Raw genomic sequence first — 25,209 nt, 5'->3', positions numbered from 1 at the left:
CTTTTAGACCAGTCAGAAAAGGTTGCAGTGGGAGGTATTGAATCATCCCCTTGGGAGCTGCTATCTAGGGAAGCTGCAAGACTCTGTGTTGTTCTCTTGGTCAGTCTTTTTTCTCTTCTGGTGTGTGTGTCAATGTTGAGTGACCTATTGGAGTTCTGTGCTAGGTGTTCGTACTGCAAAATTTTCCATTTTAATATTGGGTTCAGGTTTTCTATAGGGCATTTCTTTTGTTATGCTAGAATTTTTTTGGGGGGTGGGGTGGGGAGCTGATTTAACAATTATTTTCAGGCACAGTTTCTGTAGTCCGGAATTATGGCACCTGAAAATCATGCCCTGTAGAAAAATCTAACTTGAAAATCCCTCCTGACCTATTAAAGTTTTAAAATTGAAAAGGAAATGAAGGTGTGACTTACTGGCTCTTTGGGGTTGGATTACAGCCACTGGTCTTTCCTTCCATGGGAGGTGGAGCCTGTCTGGGCCACTGAACCAATGTGTTGGCTTCTGAATGCTGACCAGGGATTTGTGGGGTTCTAGAAGCCTTCACCCCTTCAAGGATCGCTGCATTGCCGTGGCAAGGGGGCTTGCGTAGTTCAGTGAAGCTATGAGCTATGTCGTGCAGGGCCACCCAAGATGGACAGGTCATAACTGAGAGCGCTGACAAAAGGTGATCCACTGGAGAAGGAAATGGCAAACCACTCCAGTATCTTTGCCATGAAAACTCTATGGACAGTTCCAAAAGGCAATGCAAACTTAAATGGACTCCGGGGAATGGTAAAGGACAGGAAAGCCTGGAGGATCATTGTCCATGGGGTCGCGATGGGTAGGACACGACTTCGCATGACAACAACAACAAAGAAGCCTTCATGACTCTCTGAGTCTCGGCTGATTCCCCAGATTTCAGAACCAATGTTGAAAGGGGAGGTAAAATTCCCTCTCGATGTAATAGGACCTAATATCGCCAAGTCTGGGTAGGAAAATTCTTGGAGATTTGGGGTGTGGCCTAGGGAGGGGTGAACCTCACCAGGGCATAGTTCCAAGCAACCATGTTTTCCAGATGAACATTTCTGTAATCTGGAGGTCAATTGTAATCCCAGGAGAACTCCAGACGCCACTCAGGGATGGCCAACCCTAATGGGATCACAGGTTTACCAAACATACCACCGGCCAAATCATGGTTCTAGTACTGAGCAAATCATGATTTATAAAAATTACAGGGTTTGGGATCAGATTGAAAGAATTCTTTGGCTCCTTTCCTAACAGCAAATGCTAGCGCTAGCATCCTAATTTAATAACAATGAGCACATGTAGAGTAAGAAATGCATGCCTGGGGGGGGGAGAAAGTTGTCTAAATGTAAAACAATGAGTCTAGCAAACATCTCACATCTGTCTCTCTTGTATACATGAGTACTGATTTACTGAAATCTTCAGGTAAGATCTCCCACTGTATTTGTTCTTCCTATACTAATTCTTTCATTCGATATGCCAAGAACCCGCAGATGTTGCTCGTCTATTTTAATTTTTCCAAAGGATTTTCTCAGCTAAATGATTGGCATTAGGCTTATGTTCCTTCTTACCTCGATGAGGACGTGGGCTCTGTGATCTGCCTTTGCATACGGGCATGCTTTATTAGATGCTCTTTCAATGCGTTCTGGACTTCAGCTGGAATGTCGGGTGACGTGTGGCTAATTTTCATCGCGGCCTCCATAGTCTTTGTCGGGGGCTTTTCGTTTTCTTTAATCATTTCCTTTTTCTCTTTCTCGTTCGTTTCCAAAACCTCAGTGGGAGCACTGGAGGTGCTTTGAGGGATGCTGGTGGGGTTCGAACTCATCGGCTTACTCCTCCAGCACGGCCAACACAGCTTCCAAAAGACGAACAGGGAGACTAACAGCAAGGCGAGCCCACAGAAGCTGACCACAACTGCCAGCAGGCTGACGGAGATGTCTGCAAATAACAAGAAGGCAAAAGGGATCATCAAGACTGCCTTAATTGGTTTAATTGGTGGATTAATCCAAACTGCAATTGGGGTAATCGGTAAATTAATCACTTAACGGTTCTGTCCCTAGGCCTATTTACTGAAAAATCAGTTCCACTGAATTTACTGGAACATAATCGTGTGCAGGAGTGTACCGGTGCAACTTTTCTGGGGAGCAATTTTACTCAGTAGGGCAGCGGATTAAGGGCATACATGGTTATTGTTTGAGCTATTTTGATTCTGGTATGTTCCTGTAATAAGAATTGAACTAAACACCAGTAGAACAGTGAATTAAGGGCACATGTGATTATTGTTTGGGCTGTTTGGATTGTGGTATGTTACTGTAATCAGCAGAACAGTGAATTAAGGGCACATGTGAATATTGCTTGAGCTGTTGTGATTCTGGTATGGTACTGTAATAAGGAATAAACTAAATGCTATTCTTGAGAAGACCACAGTAGTAAAGCAAAATACTTGCATGGGGAATGCCCCACATTTAGTCCACAGCATCTCCAGATAAAGGCCTGAAGGGAGCAAAAGTTGGCAAAAGCTTTTTTCCCCCTGTCTGAGACCCTGGAGATAAGCTGGTGGTCAAAGTAGGTTAGAACGATCCACTGATCTTATGACTCAGACCAATGCAGCCCTTCCCACTAACCCTGGTGGCTTTAATTTAGAATGTTGCACAGTACCTGACGTTAGAAAAGCAGAACAAATACAAAATATTTTTGAAAGAAATCATATCTCTAAGTCATATAAGTAGGTTGTGGACGGGGATATAAACGATTAAACAAGGTAAATAAATTAAATCATCATGGTCACATATCCAAAGCCTGATTGATTGGTGTATATTTTTTTATTTAACTGGCATATCTGCATGCACTATCACAACAGGAACTTTTGCATCTTCTTTTATGCCTCAATGATCCAGTGTGTTTCAAATAAATCAGTTCATGCATTCAGCTACCAGTTATCTAAATTACAGTTCTCAAAAATCGGCTTCCATGCTTGGAATGGGATTATGGGTCATTGACAAGAGGTCTGCTTTGCATGCAGAAGGTCCAATGTTCAGTCCCCGGCATCCCCAGTTAAAAGGATCAGACAGGAGGTGACACAAAAGACTTTGGCCTGAAACCCTGGAGAACTGCTACCAGTCTGAGAAGACAATACTGACCTTGATTAACCAACTCAGCAAGTCAGCTGCCATCCTGTGTTTGAGGGTACACACCAGGATGTAAACAATCTTTGGAGAACTGAATACCCAATTAAGTGCCTGTTTTCTTGCATACAACAGCATACACTTTTAGCCTGTAGCTTTGTTGATTTCCTAGCCCAGGCGTAGTCAAATTGCGGCCCTCCAGATGTCCATGGACTACAATCCCCATGAGAATTCTACAATTCCCAATTCTCATGGGAATTGTAGCCAATGTAAATCTGGAGGGCCGCAGTTTGACTATTTCTAGCCACTAGACACCATATTAGCTGACCCACTGTGGTAACACTCTACTTATTCCTATTGGACTGGACTGCCTCTGCCCCCCCCCCCCATCATTTCCACATTTTTCATATTCTTTCCCTGGGTTGGTCTCTTACACTAATATTTTTCTACTCCAGACTTCTTATTTCAGTTTTCCACCCATCCGTAATAACGTGTTGAATTATGCATGTTTAATACTTATTTCCCATCTTTCTCCAAAGAACACCCCAAGGTGAGCATGATGAGTATAAAAATGCAATTATTTCCAGTGCCCATTTGAAAGCTCCATGATACAGATATAGGGAGATTTTTGTCAAGTAAGACAACAGCAACCCCTTCCCACATTTGAATTCTGATAACAGGTAGGGAGCAAAATGGCTGCCAGAGGATGCTGAGGTCAACCATGTTCCAAGATATACCTCCCTTGAGGGAGATATTTCTGAATGGGTGCTCCTTGCAGACCCAAAAGTGATACCTCCTGCATTCTTCTGAGGCACCTGCTATTCCAAAGAGGTAGAGGAAAGCGAGGACCGGTTTCAGGGAAGAAGAAGAGTTGGTTCTTATATGCCGCTTTTCCCTACCCGAAGGAGGCTCAAAGTGGTTTACAGTCACCTTCCCTTTCCTCTCCCCACAACAGACACCCTGTGGGGTGGGTGAGGCTGAGAGAGCCCTGATATCACTGCTTGGTCAGAACAGTTTTATCAGTGCTGTGGCGAGCCCAAGGCCACCCAGCTGGTTGCATGTGGGGGAGGAACGAAGAATCAAACCCGGTATGCCAGATTAGAAATCCGCACTCCTAACCACTACACCAAATAGTTTGGAAAGTAGAATAGCAACCAAGGAACCCATAACTTGGTTGCTATTGTATTCATAACTGGGTGACATGTGGTCTGTGAGCACCTCATGGAGGATCATCGCGTTACAGGGTGTTCGGGTCACTAAAGATTTGTGCTCAGAGAAGGAAGGAAGCCAACTGATGGCTGGTCCCAGACAAGCTAACAGAAGTTGCTTTTGTTTCTCCTCCATTTCATCTGCCAGATGGAGCATAGCTTGCTGGTAGATTATACTCTGAGACCGCACCATGAGAAGTAAGATTGTGGGCTTCGGCTTGGTTTGGCCACCCTGGTGATCACCAAAGCCCGAAGCGGTGCGTAGGAGGCCAGCGGTGCGGTGTGGAGAGAAGGGGTGGTAGTAGCAGTGGGGCACCACCTGGCAGCTGCACGCAGGCGCAGAGCAATGTGCCTGCATGCGGCCACCAGCTGGCGCGCCACCGCCACCCCTCCTCTCCATGGCACTGTCTGTCTTGGGCTTCAATGATCGCCAAGACTGCCTAAGCGAGCCGAAGCACACACCCGTAGAGAAGAGAAAGCCAACTTCAGAGAGGCAATTTAAAAAGCATCCCCCCATTTCTAACATTTCAAGAACACCATATTTGAGAAGAAGAAAAGTTTGATATTTATACCTCACTTTTCACTACCTGAGTCACAAAGCGCCTTACAATCACCTTCCCTCCTATCCCAAACAACAGTCACCCTGTGAGGTAGGTGGGGCTGAGTGAATTCTAAGAGAACTGGCCCAAGGTCACCTAGTTGGCTGTACGTGGAGGAGTAGAGAATCAAACCTGGTTCCCCAGATTAGAAGTCACTGCTCTTAGCCATTACACCAAACTGGTCCTCTCACACTAATAAGATTTCAAGAACACCCAGATCTTTGGCTACTCAAACACACTCTTGAAATCCAGTTATGGGCAATCCAATGCGAAATATAACTAAGAATCCACTTTTGATCACTGCTGTAAATCTTTGCTCCCCATGGAAGGGCAATTCGTGGTCGGTTCGATCATTTCAAGTTAGAATTACAGAAACAGTTGCATCAGCGTTTGCCCTTAGCAGGATCTGGAAATACAGTCCTAAACTCGGTGTTGTAATATTATGTATGTAAATGCCATCACGTTGCACTTGACTTATGGCAACCCCAACAAGGAGCTTTCAAGGCAAGTGAGAAACAGAGATGGCCTGCCAGTGCCTTCCTCTACCGAGTCTTCCTTGGTGGTCTCTCATCCATGTACTGACCCTGCTTAGCTAAGTTCTGAGATCTGCTGCCTTCCCTCCCATGTTGCAATATTATAAAGATTGGCATCATGCAGACAATAATGTAACAGAGACAGCATGATGTTATTTCCTCATTTCTGACTGTCAGTTACTAACAGATATAGAGACAGTGCAATAAGCTAGAACTTTTCGTAAAGCAGTACCGAAACTGAGATTTCGGTTTCTTTCTGCATTAAGCTTGAAAACGTCAACTATTTATTTTACGTGTGCATTTTAAAAATGTATTAGCTTCCTTTCCCCCTTGCAGAACTCAAGGCGCCTTACAATATAAACAAAACATTATAAAAACACCACAAAAACAACTATTATAAAACCCATAAATGTTGCAGTTAAAAAATATCCAATCAGGATTGCCAATATTCAAAAGCTAGAACTATCAAAATGCCACCCTAAATAAAACTGTCTTCAACTACCTCCTGAAGATTGACAAGTTGGGCGGTCAGGTGCACCTCCCTGGGGAGGTTGTCCCATAGTTGTAAGGCTGAGACAGACAAGGTACTCTCTCGTGATTTTTGACTGGTGGGATGGTGAAGGCATCTCCTGTTGGAGCTTTCAGCGTTCTGCAGGGCCTGCAAAACGGAGCTCTTCCGCCAGGCCATCGGGTGAGGCTGGGCCACAAGGACGATCTGGCCCCCCCCTTATGGCAGCAGTAGCGAAGACCAACTAGCGCTCTCCGTCTCTCCCCCCTCTAGGATCGGTTACTGAGGGGGTTTTAATTGTGCTTGATTTATTGTGCTTGCCAATTGTATATGTTCTTGCTTTTATGGGTTTTATTCTATGGTTTTACTGTGGTCTTATGTGCTGTAACTCGAGCCTTCGGGGAGAGGCGAGTAAGAAATCCCCAAAAACAAACAAATAAATAAATAATAAAACTGTCTTTCAGATATCCCAGTCCAAGCCTCATAGAGTGTTAAACCAATACCTTGAACTGTAAGTGGGAGTGGATTGGTGGCCAGTGTAATCGCTGTAGCCGATGACACCTGGGTGGAGTCTGCACAAAGCTTTTATTCCAATCCCAGGTCAATTCAGTCCCTGCCATCTCCACGAAATGCGATTTCCATTTTGATTTTGTCCGATTTAAATTTTCCCTCTGCAACAAGCATGATTGATCTGGAGTGACCCTACCTTTATCCTGCAATATCTTAGAGTGCTTCTAACCCTCAATATTTGAAGAATTGGATTGAGAAAGCATGAGGAACTCCGGCTGCTTTGAGAGGTCCATGGTAGAGAAGCCCTGATTGGCCAAGACTGTAAGCTTTTCTTAAAGGGGAAGCCCTAATTTTCTCTCAGCAGAAGCTGCAGGAGCCTTACCTTTTGCCTGTAGAGATTTGCCTTGCGTTTTCCCCCCCTTTCCTCTGCTGTCTCCAATCCTCCCCTTGTTCAAGAAAAGAAAAGAAAGAGGCTCCTGATCCGCTTAGCTCCCCCATCCCCTTCTGAGCCTCCCTAAGCATGTGCAGAACACTTTTCTGTTTCAATGGGGAGCGGGAGGGAAGAAGAAGACCTTCAAATCAAACTGGATTCAGCAGGATCCACAATGGAATAGACAAAGTAAGCCAGATTGGAATAGGTGCGGAAAATCAGTCTGGAGACTGGCTGAAAAGTTTTAAATATAGTAAGCTCAGAGATCCCCCCCCCAAAAAAAACCTTCAACCCCCCCCAATAACCCAGGTCCAATCACTGCCTCCTTGAGGCAGCACAATACCTTGTCTCCAGGAGGCATTTACAACTCCCTTTACCCACTCAGCCGTTCTTCTTGGCAGGGGTACAGAATTCCCAGGGACCAAGTCAGTCAGCAGGCAAAGTGAAGTAGAATTATTTCAGTTTTAAAACTTTTAATGCAGTTACCCAATGCAGCCACTTGGGGTGAAGGTTTGCCAGATAAGAGCAAGCAGGCAGCAGTCCCTGCTGTTTGCAGACTGTTAAGAACAGCGATTTTTAAAGAAAGCTCTTCATGGCTGGAAACTTTTTAAACCACGAGACTGAGGAAAACCAATTTTTTTTTTAATGTTGAGGGAAAGGTGCATGCCCAGAAGTATTTTTCTTCCAGAACTCAGCTCGTGTTGAAAACAAACTCCTAGGGAGAACTTTATACAAACTGAATAAATACAAATGAAAAATGCTAGAGGGGTAGCCATGTTAGTCTTTTGTGCCAAAACCAACAAGGAATTTTGTGCCACCATAAAAAATAACATGCCTTGTAGCCTTTTCTGTAGCTTTCTGTACCGTTCATGGTTAGAATTTATTTCATCAGATACATGGAGTCTCCAGATACTGTTAAAACCCATGTGGGGAAAACGTTTGTTGGTAAGGAAGAAAAGCAATTGTAATCCCCCAATAAAGTTAAGATACCTTGCAATTAATTAATTATTATGTGAACTTTAAAAGATATGCAACAGAAAACAGAAAACTGGGATTAAGCTGCATTGAGAAACATGGAATTTAGACTTCTAAGGGTCACTGTTCAGGATTAAGATCTAGTCAGTTCTGGACCCAGTGCTGTACCTTTTCATCTACTAAGGTTTTGTACATTATGAACAGGAGCAGGGATTGGGACATGCTGTCAATTATTTTCAGAGTAGTTTCTGTTGCTCAGTCTACCTCTGCTCCCCTTCTTTTTGTCTCTTTAATCAGAAGAGGAGGGAATGGAATGGGAAGAGAGTGTTGGCAGAGTTTGAATATGTAAAGGAGCAGAGCACTGGGTGATTAAAGAATATTTTTTTCCAGAAGAGAAACAACTGTGTGAAGAAGAAGAAGGAGGAGGAGGCGAGAGTCTTTAAGACCCATTATGCATGGGGGAAGCTACACCAGGCTGCCGCTGTTCCATTGTGGCGGGGCAAAAAGCCCCGCCGTTCCCTGTGTATGCACGTGGAAGGGGCTCCCCCGGCGAATGCTGGCTTTAAGTCTCCTTTGGGTAGTACAAAGTAGGTAGTAAAAAGCTTTGGGTAATAAAAAGCTCTTCTCTTCTTCTCAAAGGGGCAGGAAGTCTCCAGTTCAGCCTATCAGGAGACAGGAAGACAGTATTTGAAAAATACCAGGAAGTTCCTGATCTAAAATGCTAACTACACATCTCCTTCAATGTTCCTTGTAGGATATTCTTCAGTTCTTTCATATCCTAACAGAGGAATATGGTGCAATTTGGATTTTGGCAGCCAGGGTCTAGATTTGCTTTCTGAAGTTAGTGCAGAAAAACTACACCCTTTAGGGACTTGGGTTGCTTGCTTTCTTTCCCTGAATAATGAAATCAACTTCTCCCCTCCCCTCCATTTTCCTTCCTCTATTAACATGCACTTTTTAAAAAAAATAATAGAAATATTTTAAAAGTCTTTTTGCAGTTCCGGCTTGGCAGAGACTGATGTCTCACTTAATTCAATGGGGCTTGTTCCCAGGTAACAATTATTCTATTCACAGTAACACAAAGAAGTGATTTGTTTTGTTATGCTATTTGTGTTGGATCAGGGTTGGGGGGGGGTGGAGCAATGGTGATGCTCAGCAGCCCAGTAGACAAGCTTTTGTTTCTGCCAGGAAGGGCAACGTTGAGAACACAGATGTTAGGACTCATCTGTCCAAGGATTTTATCCACACCCTCAGGATCCACAAGCTGACATCAGTCAAAGGAGATGCCTAGGGTACATTATCTGGATATGCACCCATGGCAGCTTCTAAACCAGAGTGCATCTGAGTGACTCCATCTGCAAAGTAAGTAGCAAATCAATCCCAGAGAGCTTTTGTATGGGCTAAGTCTAAAACCTTGGGGTTATAATGTAAAAGTCCCCAAATGTCTTTCCCTTACAAATGTTTGATTTGATGGTACAATATATCAAGAGATATCCAGAAATCTCTCTAGATACCTGACAGGGATGTAGGAAAGGATGTCAAATGAAAGAGATTCTGTTTCCTAGGTGAACATGGATTATGAATAATGTTTTCAGAGGTTGGAATTCTTTCCTCGTTGTTCAAGCCTGCCCCAAGGAAAAAAAAACAAATAAACCTAGATCCAGTAATGTTCAGAGCTAGTATCAGGGGCTGGTATCCTCAGAGCCCTTTGCTACCAGCCTCATATTTACAGCAATACACTGTAGGCATTGACACCTTTTTCTGTTGAACATTACTTGGGATTCTGGACGCATTTTGCTGAATTGGGAACGCTGCGGACATTGCCTTGCAGTGCTGTGGACACAGTTTATCTGGATTTTAGTAGAGCTTTTGATAATGTTCCACATGGCATACTTGTTGACAAATTGGTAAAATATGGCATGGATCCTAATTCTGTCAGGTGGATCGATAACTGGTTGACAGATCGTACCCAAAGGGTGCATCTTAATGGTTCAGCATCATCTTGGAGAAGAGTGACAAGTGGAGTACCCCAAGGATCTGACTTGGGGCCTGTGTTGTTCAACACATTTATAAATGATTTGGATGAGGGTTTAGAGGGGATACTTATTATATTTGCAGATGATACTAAACTGGGAGGGGTAGCAAACACAACAGAAGACAGAATCAGGATACAGGATGATCTTCATAGGCATGAGAAGTGAGATAAACTGAATATAATGCAATTCAATAGGGACAAATGTAAAGTTCTGCATATAGGTAGGAAAAATCATTTACACCAATATAGGAAGGGGGAGACGGGTCTTGGCAGTAGTATGTGCAAAAAGGATCTAGGAGTCTTAGTAGACCACATGTTGAACATGAGTCAGCCGTGTGACTCGGTGGCTGAAAAGACAAATGGGATTTTGGGCTGTATCATACAGAGTAATGTCCAGATCATAAGTGGTGATGGTACTGCTTTACATTTCTCTGGTGCAGCCTCACTTGGAGTACTGTGTTCAGTTTTGGTCACCCCAGTTGAAGAGGGATGTAGACAAACTGGAGCGTGTCCAGAGGAGAGCAACAAAGATGGTGAGGGGTTTGGAGACTAAGACATATGAAGAAAGGTTGGGGGAGCTTGGTCTGTTTAGCCTGGAGAGGAAACAACTGAGAGGGGATCTGATAACCATCTTCAAGTATTTAAAAGGCAGCCATATAAAGGATGGAGCTGAGTTGTTCTCTTTTGCCCCGGAGGGACGGACCAGAAACAATGGGATGAAATTAATTCAAAAGAAATTCCGTCTAAACATTGGGAAGAAGTTCCTGACAGTTAGAGCAGTTCTTCAGTGGAACAGATTCCTTGTGAGGTGGTGGGTTCTCCATCTTTGGACTAGATGGATCACTGGTCTGATCCAGCAGGGCTCTTTTCTATGGTTTTATATTCTTATTACAGGCAAACACACAGTCTTCTAGACACCCCAGGCAGCAAATTCCTTTTTTCCCCTCATGAAACACTCCCTGCAACAAAGAAACTACCACAACAGGAAGTGGGTTTAGGGCTGTCAGCTCTGGATTGGGAAATACCTGGAGACTTTGGGACTGGCCAGGTTTGGGATGGGGATGGATAGTAGAGTATAATGCTATGGAATCCATCCTCCAAAGCAGCCATTTTCTTCAGGGGAACTGGTCTCTGTCACCTGGAGATGAGCTGGGGACTGGTATCCCTGAGCTCTTTCCCATTCCCAGATTGCATATGATCCAGGTTAATATAACATTAGTCATTCCTGCAGCAGAAATCTCATAATTTGCTGTCTTTCCATCACTCTAGTCCCCTTAATATGCACATTTAGAGGTACTGACTGTTCCTCTCCTCAATTCCTTTCTAAATTGTGCTTTTCATTGTTTGCCCAGCTGAAGCATTTGTTTATCCCTGTGTTTACACTTACAAATAACTAGCTAGATTGGGTCAGGTTGACTTTCATTTCTGATTGCATCACTCAATGAATTTTGAAAGCACAGCTATTCATTGTTCTTTTCTAAGGACTTGGTGGACCACAGGGCAAAGTTTTCCACATTGTGAACTCAAAAGTGTTTGTGGCTGGCTTAAACAAAAAAAGTGGGCCAATTTCAGCCCACCAGGTGGCAATTCCCAGGTGAACACAACAGACCACAGTGCCTTACTAACCCCAAGTCAATCATGCAGTGCTTGAGAATATATTCCACAGAACCATTATCAGTAAGAAGGGTTATGACCTCTCTTGTGCTTATGACTGGTTCTATAATGAAATCAGGTGGCATACTGGGGAGGGGAATAACCATTACTGACATTACTTTTGTCCCTCACCCTTTTCTCCCCAATAATTGCCTAGAATACCTAACAATCCCTCCTTGTTGCCCTGGCAACTTTAACCAAGCGTAGAAGTAGGGGCTTTCCAAAGGCTTTTGAGGTATGGGAGGGAAAGAGAATTAACTGCTTCAGCTCTTGGAAACAGTGGCCTTAAGCATTCCCACATTCTTGAACTGAAGAAGAGGGCTTTATACCCTGCTTTTCTCTACCTTAAAGAGTCTCAAAGTGGCTTATGCTCATCTTTCCCTTCCTCTCTGTATTACAGATACCGTGTGAAGGACTCTGTGTGAGACAGTCCTGAGAGAACTGTGACTGGCCCAAAGTCAGCTGGCTGGCTTCATGTGGAACAGCAGGGTCTCACCTGGGGACCCTCTGTAATTGTAGCTCATCTCCAGACTAAAGAGATCAGTTCCCCTAAAGAAAATGGCTGCTTTGGAGGATGGACTCCATAGCATTATACTCCATTGAGGTCCCTCCCACCCCAAATCCTCCCCACTCTCAGCTCTTCCCCCAACATCTCCAGGTATTTTCCAACCCACACCTGGAGGAGTGGGGGAATCAAACTCATTTCTTCAAATTAGAGTCTGCTGCTCTTACCCATTACACCACACCGGCTCTCACACTGCTACTGCCTGTGCATATGATACATTATCTCAAAAGATGTGCTGCTGACACTGGCTACATTTTGAATGCTTAAGATATTCTCTTTCAGTTATGAAAATGGCTTTAAAGTACATGTAGAATAGTACTGGCTAGATATTAGGACATTTATTTTATGGCCAGAGTAGTTCAGCAGTGGAATCGACTGCCTAAGGAGGCGGTGAGCTCTCCATCACTGGTGGTCTTCAAGCAGTGGCTGAACAGATACTTATCAAGGATGCTCTAGGCCAGGGGTGGTCAAACTGCGGCCCTCCAGATGTCCATGGACTACAATTCCCATAAGCCCCTGCCAGCGTTCACCAGGGGGTTGAACTAGATGGCCTGGATGGCCCCTTTCAACTCTATGATTCTATGCATCTGTCTACTGACCCTTGATGCAATCTGACTTTCTACAGCTGATTGTCAGGAATTTGGCTCGATCCCTTGCTTTCCATGGATAAACCTGTATCCTCAGTGACTGTTTTGCCACCTACGCAAAACATATATGGTCATGTCAACCCCCCTCCCGAAATGGCCACCGATGTGCCTGTAGGGGGTGGGCCAGGTGGGTATGTACACAGCGATGCTTTTCCACCATATTCTGCCCAACTGCACCCCTTCTGGGGTTTCTCAGAGCCTGAAGAACATTTCAGGGGTTTCTCAATGGTAAAAAAAGTTTAGAAAGGCTGGCTTATATCCTTAAATAAAACTGGTTTTTATTCTTATAGGAGCCACTGGACTCCAGCTTTGCTCTCCTGAAACTACTGTTCTTCGTTCTGCTGATTCAGATAAATATGGCTACCCACATGAAAAAGTTTCCAGGTTAGCTTTTTTTAGCATATTTATTTCTACCCTTGACCTTAATAGGACTTATGGATATTCTGTTCTTCTGACAGGCAGGCCCTTACCCTTAGAGAGGAGTCATGTAATCATTAGGACCAGAAAAGTGTAAATGTACTTTGGTGTTAAGGAGGACTCTTTCTAAGCAATCTAATTACTGCCATTCAATGAGCATTAGTCCGGAGATCTGAGGACACCTTTTGCATCTTAGCCTTTTAGATTTACAAGTGCTTTCAGTAAGTGAGATCGACTGGACTGCTTTATATTTTGCTGTCCTTACTTCATGTCAGTTAACTGTGGAAAACCATGTTGAGAGGTGGGTTTTAATTAGCAGGATTTGGCTTTTGATGCCTCGGAGTGTAAACATGGTTGACAACTATCATTGGATTGCTCTGCCTTGAAGTGGAGAAGCACATTTGTATGTAAATGAACACAATTGCTCCCCCCCCTCTCATGAATAGTTAAAAATCAATTTTGTCAGTGAAAGGGAAATTTAGCCGTTCAGCTTTAGGAGAGGATTATGCAGTGGTTAAAACTGAACGGCGTGAGGTGTCCAGAGTGATGGTGGATTTGTTGCTGATGATACTATGTCACAGATTACAGAGGTAATATCAGAAGAATGGACACCTTACAGGAAAGAGTCGTGGCCCCAGTCATCATGAAGAAGAAGAAGAAGAAGAAGAAGAAGAAGAAGAAGAAGAAGAAGAAGAAGAAGAAGAAGAAGAAGAAGAAGAAGGTTTTATATGCTGCTTTTCTCTACTGGAAGAAGCCTCAAAGTGGCTTACAATTGTCTTCCCTTTCCTCTCCTCAAGTAGTTTCATTACCCAAGCAAAGTGAACATCCATAACTTGCAAGTAACATTAAATATCTCAAATAATACCTCATGTACTTGGGAAATATAGTCTGCTTACAGAGACTGGGGTTTCCCCCTCTCCCAAAATACTAATAAAAATGGACTTGCTGAACTTTGATTTACAGGAGTGCGTACAGAATTGCATTTTGAAAAGATGCTAAGAGGTTCTTGTTTTCATACCAGGAATGGTCAATCTATGACTCAAGATTCAAATCTGGCTCCCCTCTGTTTAGCAGCAATTCATAAAGAAGGCCAAAGGGATAGAGAAACAACCCTTCCTCCCTACTCATTCATTGAAGGGTTGTGAAAGGCATGCATGAAAGGCAGTAGGAAAGCCACTGAGGCAATCATCTATGTTTGGGAGTGGGGCAGGAATGCCACGCAGGAGCAGCAAGATGTTTATAAAATTAGAGGTTAACTCACAAGGACTTACAGGGGACATATCATTAACCCACCTATTTCTTCTTTCATTTCTCTGAAAGCCCCTATAACTTGTTTCCTTTTGTTCTTCCCTTCAGAAGCTGCCAAAACAGCTGAGTGGTGAGGAGGCACTCTTTACTGCTCAGCTGTTTAGGGCAGTCTTCTGCATTCTCTTTAAATTTTAAAGTGACTGCACAGGACAGCTGAAACCACTGAGCAACTGGGAGCATCTCCCCATTGCTTAGCTGTTTCTTGGGCTGTCTTGGCAATCTCTTTAAAGTTTAAAGGAAATGTACAAAACAACCTGAAAAACAGATGAGTTGTTCTTCTAGGCCAGTGGTTTTCAACCTTAACTTTCCAGAAACCCCAACTTCTGCGGTGGCTGTGCACACAGCAAATGAGGTGGTGTGCAGGTGGCCATTGCCATGGCCCGCTGGCCATTGCCTCTGCCCACCTCTGCCTCCACCTCTGCACACCACCTACCGCCGCCACCCGCCTTCACCTCTGCCCGCTGCCCAGTGCCCACCATTGCTGCCTGACAGCTGTTGCCTCTGCCCCCCGTCACCCACCTCTGCCTGCCACTGCTGCCCACCGCCACCGCAGTGGCAGGCAACCTGACAACCCCAGGGAAGGGGTCAAGCAGCCCCAAATGGAGTCATGACCCACAGGTTGAGAACAACTGAGAACCCCAGTCCCTTTCAATGGGGTTTGTGGGGCCATGAAACACAACCCAATTCATGAACAAACTTCCCAGTATGGTTCATAGTTTGGCCACAAGCCACAAACGTTATTTTCCTGATTTGTACACTTCCCCATTTGCTACTTTCCAGTCTTCTGGTACGGTGGCTAATTTTAGTGACAAGTGACATATATGGGTTAGTAGCTCAACAAGCTCACTAAAAACTCTCATTTGTATGCCATCAGGACCTGGAAACATGTTGGTTTTTAGTTCCCCCCCTTAGGTACAGGGGTAGTCAAACTGCGCCCCTCCAGATGTCCATGGACTACAATTCCCATGAGCCCCTGCCAGCACAACCATAAAATGGCCACTGCAGGAAATGGAACCAACCATCAAATGGCTGCCATGAGAGGCACAGCCAAAAACTAAATCTCATGGAGTGAAGGTATGCATAATTCTAATAGCAACTCTTCAACATTTAAGGCAGAAGCACTGCTGAGCAGTGAAATGAACATACTATTTTAAAATATTTTCTTCCATACACAAACTTGCTGTCAATCGTGCAGTGATCACCCTTATGGTGGCAGCTGCTCCCACAGCCTTGTTTTGAAAAACCTGCACGTCTATTCAGATTTCCATTGTCCAACCAGAAGCTCTGCAGGGCAAAAGCCCCAGCTGACCCCGCAGGCACAAGGGCACCCATAGGCATCAGGTAGAGAACCCCTGAACTTGATTGTGACTTTGCCTGCCACTTTTTATCTGTTTTTTTTTTTGTATTCTCATTCTAAAAAAGAAAACTATTTCAAGCATGGTTGTTGTTGTTGTTGTTAGTTGCGAAGTTCTGTCCGACCCATCGCGACCCCATGGACAATGATCTTCCAAGCCTTCCTGCCCTCTACCATTCCCCAGGGTCCATTTAAGCTCGCATCGACTGCTTCAGTGACTCCATCCAGCCACCTCGTTCTCTGTCGTCCCCTTCTTCTTTTGCCCTCGATCGCTCCCAGCATTAGGCTCTTCTCCAGGGAGTCCTTCCTTCTCATGAGGTGGCCAAAGTATTTGAGTTTCATCTTCAGGATCTGGCCTTCTAAGGAGCAGTCAGGGCTGATCTCCTCCAGGACTGACCGGTTTGTTCGCCTTGCAGTCCAAGGGACTCGCAAGAGTCTTCTCCAGCATACCACCCTCTATACAACCTAGGAACATGTGAAGGAATACCTTTTATAATAAGAAGGAAGTTGTGCTTCTCAGGCCTATATTTTTGTTATGCAATTGTTATCAAATCTCTCCATGCAGACTTGAAGACAAGATCCGTTTATGACTTATGGATTCGAAGGAGTAGAACTAGGTATGGAAAACCTGAATTCCGTGTTCCATGCAGCCACCAAGCTTGGGCCTATAATTTTCTTTCAGCCTGCGCCTCTTTCACAGGGCTGTTGTGAGGTAAATGAAGATGGAAACACATATGCTGTTCTTATGTGAAGAACTTGGTGTCCTTTAGAAAGCATATTGTTAATTTCTGTCCTTGCAGCCTGAGTTAGAAGCATTATGTGGTATACGTCTAGGGCCATTTAAGTGAATAAACTAAATACAGCTTTATTCTTAGGTCTATCTGAGGGATCACTTATCTCCTTATGCTCTTCGTTCTGCAGGTGAGAATCTGCTGGTGATCCCAGGCCCCCAGGAGGTTTGCCTCACCTCAACGAGGGCCAGGGCCTTTTTGGCCCTGGCCTCGACCTGGTGGAATGAGCTCCTGGATGAGCTGAGGGCCCTAACAGAGTTAGGTTCCACAAGGCCTGTAAGACAGAGCTCTTCTGCCAGGTGTTTGGTTGAGACCAGGGTAGAAAGATCAGGTCCCTCCCTCTGTAGCCTCGTAGCTTTGTAGCCATAGCCCCCTTGGCTGACCATCCCTGGTGAACATCTACCAGGGCAACGGTGAATGCTATTGAAAGGGTTGAGGGAGGGCATGGGGGGGGGGAATCTTAGATTGTTGATTGCTGCCATACTTTGGATGCATTGGGGGTTTTATCTTGTCTTACGGTTTACATCTATGTTTTTATGTAAACCACGAGCTAGTTGGGACAAGAGTAGCGGTTAAAATATAATAAATGAATGAATGAATGAATGAATGAATGAATGAATGGATGGATGGATGGATGAATGGGTGAATGAATGGGTGAATGAATCCATGCTTCCTGTGCAAATGACAGTATAATATAATAATAATGTCAATAAAATCATTTCAATTCTCCTACTAATTTTGACAGCGGGGGGTGGTATGGGGTTTAGAGTTCTTGGAGTGCCCTCAATTCCCAGCAGTGAGGCCAGGAATTCTTGGTGGTCTCTTGGGGCCCCTGACCATGGGCTTGGTGAAACAACTATTTCTTACACGCCCTGTGGAACTGATTAAGGTTCTGCAGGGCCCTGATCTCTTTGGGCAAAGCATTCCACCAGGCTGGGGGCAAGGTGGGACTAGGATTGTGAACCACCAGGTGAGGGTTGTGGATCTCTAGATCAGGGGTAGTCAACCTGTGGTCCTCCAGATGTCCATGGACTACGATTCCCATGAGCCCCTGCCAGGGTTTGCTAAAATACAAAGACATAAAAAATATATATTGGGTGGGAAGGAGGAATCACTGAGGGTATGCGAAATGAAAATAAAAAATCTTCACCTGCCGGAGGAAATGGCAAAAGAAAGGGACAAACAAACCTTCCCAGAGAGACAGAGAGACTTGCAGAGCTTTGGTGCCACCACTGAAAAGGCCCTCCCTCAGATTGCCACCTGCTTAATCTCAGAAGGTAGAGGCACTCAAAGTAGGGCTTCTGAAGTTTACTATAGTGGTCAGGTATGTTCAGAATGGAGTAGGCAGCCCTTATTGTCTATATTTATTTATTATATTTATATACCACCCTCCCCGAAGGTTCAGGGCAGTTTACATCAAACAGGAACAATACAAATAACTTAACACAATACAAATATGGCACTTTTTAGTATATTATATTTGTAATTTCTGCCTATCTCCACAATGACAATGCATAGTAGACCAAGAGAAAGAATCAGCAGCTGAACTGGACCAGAAGATGGTTCTTCACAACCATGCTCAATTGTGCATCCGCTACTATAGCCCTCATCCTGCTGCTCTGGATACAACGTGATAAATATTTTTCATTGATAAGATTTCTTTTCTCAGTAGGTCTCTAAATAGATCAAATGGTAAGAGCACCTCAGCAGATGAGAGTGAAATAGAGCATGTGAGTCTACTTAGAAGTTTGTCACACATTAATTGAAGCTTGAACCCAGAAAATATAGCCAGTGTTGTTTATGCACTGTTATTAATGTATCTGTTGCCACAATTCCTCCTTAAATAGGATTGATTTTTAACCCCTCCCCTAAACAATCTTGAAATGGTATCACATTTTGTCTTGAAATGTCAGGTGCTGGAGACCAAATTCTGGCCCATCCTTTTCATGGCCAGTTTGTGAGAGCTCAGAAGCACCCAGCTAGATATGCTGGGAAGGAAAGTCCTGGATTAGATGGAACACAGTTTGAGCCACCTCAAAGACTAATAAAATGCTATTCCAGCAGAAGGTTGGAATATAAACACAAGAGAAGCCATGCTGGGTCAGGCCAATGGCCCATCCAGTCCAGCACTTTGTGTCACACAGTGGCCAGTGCCCAGGTGTCACTAGGAGGTCCACCAGTGGGACCAGAACACCAGGAGCTCTCTCTCTATGGCCCCTCCAAGCACCAAGTATATAGTATCATTGTCCTAGACATAGTGTTCCATGTATACCCTGTGGCTAATAGTCACTGATGGATCTCTGATCCATATGTTTATCCAAGCCCCTCTTGAAGCTGTCTATGCTTGTAGCAGCCACTCCGTCTTCTGACCTTGAATTCCACATAATTACTCTTTGGGTGAAGAAGTACTTCCTTCTATCTGTTCTAAACCTACTGCATGCCAATTTCATTGAGTTTCCACAAGTTCTTGTATTAGGAAAAAAGGGAGAAAAGTATTTCTTTATCTACCTTCTCTATCCTACCCATAGTTTTGTAAACCTCTATCATGTCACTCCTCAGTCATCATCTCTTCAAGTCAAGGAGTCCTAGCTTCTTTAACTTTTCTTCAAGGAGAAAGGGTTCCACTCTCTTAATGATTTTAGTAGCTCTTTTTTGCACCTTTCCCAGGGCTTTCTTTTTTGAGTAGTGGTAACCAAAACCGTATACAATATTCCAAATGAGGCCACACCATAGATTTATCCAGAGGCATTATGGTACTGGGGGATTATTGCAGTTGCACACTGAGTTGACATTATCAGTGAGTTATCCTCCATGACTCTTAAGACGGCCTTTCTCAACTTTTTAATCATTGAGAACTCCCTGAAACATTTGTCAGGCTTCAAGAAACCCCAGAAGTGGTGCAATCGCGTGGAATATGATGGGAAGCATAACTGTGCACACACCTACCTGGGCTGCCTCTCCTACCCACCCCCTTCCAGGCCCATCATTGGCCATTGTGGAATGGGTGCATGGGTCAACATGACCATATATGGTCATAGGTAAAGGTAAGGGTATCCCCTGTCCAAGCACCGAGTCATGTCTGACCCTTGGGGTGACGCCCCCTAGCGTTTTCTTGGCAGACTCAATACAGGGTGGTTTGCCATTAGCTTCCCCAGTCATTACCGTTTTACCCCCCAGCAAGCTGGATACTCATTTTACCGACCTTGGAAGGATGGAAGGCTGAGTCAACCTTGAGCTGGCTGCTGGGATTGAACTCCCAGCCTCATGGTCAGAGCTTCAGACAGCATGTCGGCTGCTTTACCACCCTGCGCCACAAGACGCTTGTATATTGCTCATATCACCCAATACATGTCTAACATTTTTTAAAATACAAGATTAATTAACTCCCACCAGTTTGGGAAAGCCTTCCGGGGCTATCAAGAAACCCCAGAGTTTCATGAAACCTTGGATGAGACAGCCTGGTCTAAGACATCTCTCCTGGTCATTTACTGTCAGTTCAGACCCTATCAGTGTGCACTTGTAGTTGGGACTTTTGGCTCCATTGTGCATTACTTTGCACTTTCCTGTGCTGAACCACATTTGCCACACTGATGCCCACTCATTCAGCCTCGGCAGGTCTGCCTGGAACGCCTCACAGTCCTCCCTGGTTTCCACCACCCTGGACAGCTTAGTGCCATCAGCAGATTGAGCCACTTCACTGCCTACTCCCAAATCCAAATCCTTAATGAACAAGTTTAAAAGTACCAAGCCCTGCGGTACCCCACTGCTTACCACCTTCCACTGGGAACACTGCCCGTTTATACTCGCTTTCTGTTTCCTGTTAATTAACCAGTTTTTAATCCACAACTGCTGAGTTTACTTGGGAGCCTTTGTGGCCTACAGCCCACTTTGTTGGATGCATGATCCATCAAAGCGAATTAGGAAATGGTATTCAGCCTCCATCCCTTTGCCACTCACAAGAACATTTCTTTCTCTCCTGCAACAACAGGTACTTGAAGTTGTTCTCGTTCCACCTGTTGCTTCCTTTGCAAATGTGCCACCAGTTCCAGCTATTCACAAGCTGTCTGGACTGGACCAAAGGGCAGAGATAGAGAGGTACAAAGTTATTATTTTTTTTTAAAGGTAATTGTGATACCATGGCAAACATTCCAGACTTTTCAATGCTCAAGACCATATTAGCAGGGATTTTTTTTGAACAATAAAAACCTCCCTTCCCTAGGCAACTGGAGAAAAATCTGCCCTCTCTCTTTGATAATATATATAAGAGCAGAAAACGCAAAAGAGTTTCTCTTACAAAACAGCCATTAACATGGGATCGCTGGAAAAGTGGAAGAAGAGCTTGAGGAGGCAGCAAATGCCTGCAGACAATATGCCACTGGCATTTGCACATTTGAAGGAAAGGGGGGGAAAGCAGATCCTTATTTAAGACACAATGCAGTCCTAGAGGGGGGCCTTGGGTCCCAAGATTAAGTTCCGCCCAGGAGGGAGTTAGCATTCAAAGCAGCCTCCGGGGACCTACAGAAATGCAATTCTCTTATCACAGCGCTTAACTTTCAGCCTCTCTCTTTTTGACAGAGGGAGGAGCAGCGGAACGGAAATTTAACTTCCCTCGGCTTCAAGCTGCACCTGTTGCATTTCTTCCTGACGCACCTCTGTTACAATCAAGCGCAGAGCCACTGTCCAGAAAAAGCCTGGCTTACATAGGGGGATTTTAAGCAGGCTTGAACCCTCAGAACCTTTTAGAAAAAGGGATTAGCCCCTTTTGCTTTAATCACAGAATCATATAGTTGGAAGGGGCCATAGAGGTCATCTAGTCCAACCCCCTGCTCTACGCAGGATCAGCCCTGAGCATCCTAAAGCATCCAAGAAAAGTGTGTATCCAACCTTTGCTTGAAGACTGCCAGTGAGGGGGAGCTCACCACCTCCTTAGGCAGCCTGAACTACTCTGACTGAAAATTTTTTAATCCTTCACTAGGAAGTCCCAACAGAGTCTACAAAAACAAATGTGGCGACGGAAGTTTTCAAAAGAGAGAGATATCGTAGTACCCCCACCCCTTCTTCCACCCTCCACCCCCCCCCCCACAAGACAGGAGTAAAGGGATTCAAATCCCACTGCGCTCCGCAGGACGCCTTTGGATCGCGCTGCGTGTCCTTAAGTGCCCCCCTGCACGCGCTTCTCTCGCCCTCCCTCCCGCCGCTTCCCTTTCCTCTCCCCAAGAGCCGCAGCGAAGCCCTCCGTTTCGCCTGAGGCGGGCGGGCGGCCGCCTTTCCCCGCACAGGCGCGCGAGGCCCCGAAGCGGGCGACCCCCGGGGCGCCAACGCCTGCCCCGTCCCGAGCGCGCGCGAGGAAAAGTTCCGCGTGCCGGCCGCCCCCTCAGGCAGCGCCTCGCCTCGCCTCGCCTCTCCTGTACCTTGGCTGGGGGTCTCCAGCGGGAAGATGCCCGAGCATTTCTCCAACTCCACTTGGCCGCCCAGGCACAGCTCGGAGATGATCTGCAGCGCCTTGTGGCACAGGCTGCCCATGCCGCTCTCCTTGTGGAAGCTCATGGTGGGCGATCCGACGGGCCCCCGCCCCCCTCGCGGGCACTAAGTCATGGCTCTCGCCGCGGAGCCGGTCGGGGACGAGCGCTGCCTCGGGCCCCGCCGCCGCCGCCGCCGCCGGCCTCCCGGGTGGGCATCAGAGGCATGCTGGAAAAGCATCCGAGAAGCGAGCGAGCGCGAGAAAGCGCATGGGAAGCGACCCCCCCTCCCCTCCCCTCCCCTCCGCCCGCCCGCCAAAAGCACCGGTTTGGAAGCGGCAGGAAGGAGGGGTGAGGGGGGGGAGTGCTGCCCGCGAAGCCGGAGAGGAAAGAAAGCACAGTCCGACTGACACGTTGCAAGGGAGCCCGGGCGCACAGCGCAAGAGCCAGGATGGAGGAACGGGGGGGAGGGGAGGGGGAGGGAGGGAGGGGAGCTGGGGGGGGGAAGGCTCTCCCTCTCCCTCTCCCTCTCTCTCTCCCTCTCCCCCCCCCCGCCAGAAAAGTGCACTTAGCAACGCCTTTTGTGCCAGGCGGGCATCGGTGGGCGCTGGGGCAAGCGGCTGCCGGAGGGAGGGGGCTTGGGCGGGATACAGGTGGCTCCGGTGCGGGACCAGCCAAAGGGCGAAAGTTCCCTGAAGGGAGGGGGAGGAACCGCAGGATTGGGGGGGTGCCAAGAGCAGGCGCAAAGGGCCAAGGGGTGCCTGGTGCCACTCACGAGGGGTGAAGGGCCAAGGTGGCGGCAGGTCCTGGGCGGGAGACGGTGAAAGCAACAGGTCCTTCCTACCTTCTGCCTCAGGGAGAGCTTTGCTCGAATGCGGCCTTGTTTCCACCCCCCCCCCTCCGAGATTCAAGTCCACCCCATGTACCTGGCGGCAAGAAGTAGGGGACTGTGACCTCCTGGGCCAACTTGATTCATTAGCTCCTGCGATTCCCTGCGAGGGAATTCAGGTGAGGTCCCCCCCAGTTTAGGGGGTTTCCAAAGGGTCAGGCGACCTTATGGAGGTGTATTCAAGTCGAAAGCCCCAGGTTGCTCTGAAGCCGTACAGCAAAAGTTGAGTCCAGTGGCACCTTTAAGACCAACAAAGATTTATTCTGTGCATGCACTGAAAGCTCACGCCTTAAATAGATCTTTGTTGGTCTTCAAAGGTCCCATTGGATTTTATGGAGGTGTGTTAGCCAGGAGTGCTACAGAGAAGTTCCATAAATAGCAGTGCTGTTTCTCTAAAGGCCAGCTGCTGGGTCCCGACCATGGGGAAAACTCCGGAACTTTCCACAGGTGTCCAGCCAGAATGTGGACCCAAGCAAGGTTCCTCTTCTATACCCGTTGGAATGCTCCTAGTTATACAATGACTAAGGCGCATCATCGCTCAGCTGCTGTTGGATGTTGCATTCGCTGCTGGAGGGTCAAGAGTGTCTCTGAACATGTGCAGTGGTCATCCCCCCCCCTCACTTTCAAATAGCCCCAGGTTAGGCAGCAGAAGTAAGGAGCAACTTTGAGCCCCAGTTCATTTTAAAGGAGGGTGATCTTGTTTAATGACCAGCATCTTGAGTACATGGGGGAACATTAATTCCAGATAGCGTTTAAGGTTTCATGTTTTCCCTAGGCTGTTGTTTTTACCTTTGCTAACCCATTTCATCCTGAGATTTCAGGCAGGCATCAGCCTAACTCGAGACAGATGGTGCAATCTCTTTCAGAGTTTCTCCAGTCTAAACCCAGTGATTAAACTGGAGAAATTGTGTTTAGGATTGTACTGAGAGTTTACTGGATCTCAACTTCTGTCCTGATTTGGAATGTCAGAACTCTGACACTTAAAGATTTTTATTCCACTGGAAGGAGTTCAGTACATGGCTTCTGTCTTCATAGTTTATTATTGCAACAGACCTTTAAAATATTTGAGGCCAAACATACAGGCTGCCGTGTTCGGCACTGTGAAGATTGAACCCAGGACTCCCCTGGCCTAGTGCAGCACTGTAACTCTTTAAAGGAGCATGCCTAAGAAAGTCTACTTAGAAGTCAATCCCAGTAGATTTGATATAATTTACTCCCAGGTGAGTGGGCATAGGATTGTAGCCTACATTTATTTATTTACTTATTTCAAGCCTGTCTTTCTCACGTGGACTCAAGGAGGTTTACACCTAGTGCTTTGGGTCATGTGATGCTGGTTGCATTTTCTGTCTCCACTGAAGGCAGTGGCCCCTAACCTTTTCATAAGTGATCAGACATGCAGGTTTGGATATGGGAACAAAGGTCTAAAAACCTTTGCTTACCCATACTCTTTCTTCAGCCTGGTATGGATTTCCTCACGGCGCTGAATGAAATATCAAAGTTTTTTTAAAGTGATAATGCTGCAGCTAATTTTACATCATTTCACAATTTTAAACAACTTAAAACAGTACAGAATGGACCACTGAATGAATTACAACCAACAGCTCTGCGGTATTCTTACACACAGAAGAAGAGTTGGTTTCTATATCTTGCTTTTTGTTATCTGAAGGAATCTTATAGCAACTTACAGTTCCCTTTCTTTTCCCACAACAGATACCCTGTTAGGTAGGTGGAGCTGAGAGAGTTCTGACAGAACTGCTCTGGGAGAACATCTCTAACAGAACTGTGACTGCCCCAACTGTGACTGACCCAGCTGGCTGCACCTGGAGGAGCAGGTAATCAAAACCGGTCTCTCCAGATTGGAGGCCACCGCCCTTAACCACTACATATAATGCCACACAACTGAGATCAACAAGAGTTTCATTTACTTACTTAACTGATTCTTCATACCTACTAGAGATGGTTGCAAATGTTTGGGATTTCAGAAGAGAGTATCTCCATTTGCTGTGAAAGTTGACCATTTTCTGGAAGATGTGTATTCAGTCATACTGAAAATACCAGTCAGAGCTGGAGGGCTGGGCATGCTAAACTGTCTTGCACTGATTTAGGAGCTAGCGATCGTGTGTGTGTGCCATACCTGGGGAGCACTGACTTTGGGGGTCAGCCTTGCCATGGGCCATGTACTTAATTTCTTCTCCACAGA

At 45.8% G+C, this 25,209-nt stretch overlaps 1 protein-coding gene and 1 long non-coding RNA gene across 2 annotated transcripts in view; one reads left to right on the top strand and one right to left on the bottom strand.

The window, feature by feature from the left end:
* Positions 1-22,538, bottom strand: part of SYT10 (synaptotagmin 10) — a 61,633-nt gene extending 39,095 nt beyond the window's left edge. Inside the window, exons 1-2 of the mRNA XM_077339898.1 lie at positions 22,073-22,538; positions 1,575-1,941 (exon numbers count right to left, since the gene is read on the bottom strand). Coding sequence (XP_077196013.1) covers positions 1,575-1,941; positions 22,073-22,208 — 503 coding nt within the window. The 5' untranslated portion in view covers positions 22,209-22,538. The remainder of the gene's footprint in view (positions 1-1,574; positions 1,942-22,072) is intronic.
* On the top strand, positions 9,090-14,496 carry LOC143838513 (uncharacterized). The gene is made up of 3 exons (XR_013231406.1): positions 9,090-9,253; positions 13,082-13,175; positions 13,790-14,496. It is a non-coding gene; the product is annotated as an uncharacterized LOC143838513 (long non-coding RNA).
* Positions 22,539-25,209: the final 2,671 nt, after the last annotated feature.

Source organism: Paroedura picta, chromosome 5 (assembly GCF_049243985.1).
Source record: "Paroedura picta isolate Pp20150507F chromosome 5, Ppicta_v3.0, whole genome shotgun sequence".
In the NCBI taxonomy this organism is placed as follows: Eukaryota; Metazoa; Chordata; class Lepidosauria; order Squamata; family Gekkonidae; genus Paroedura; species Paroedura picta.
This window is presented reverse-complemented; position numbering and strand designations above follow the sequence as displayed.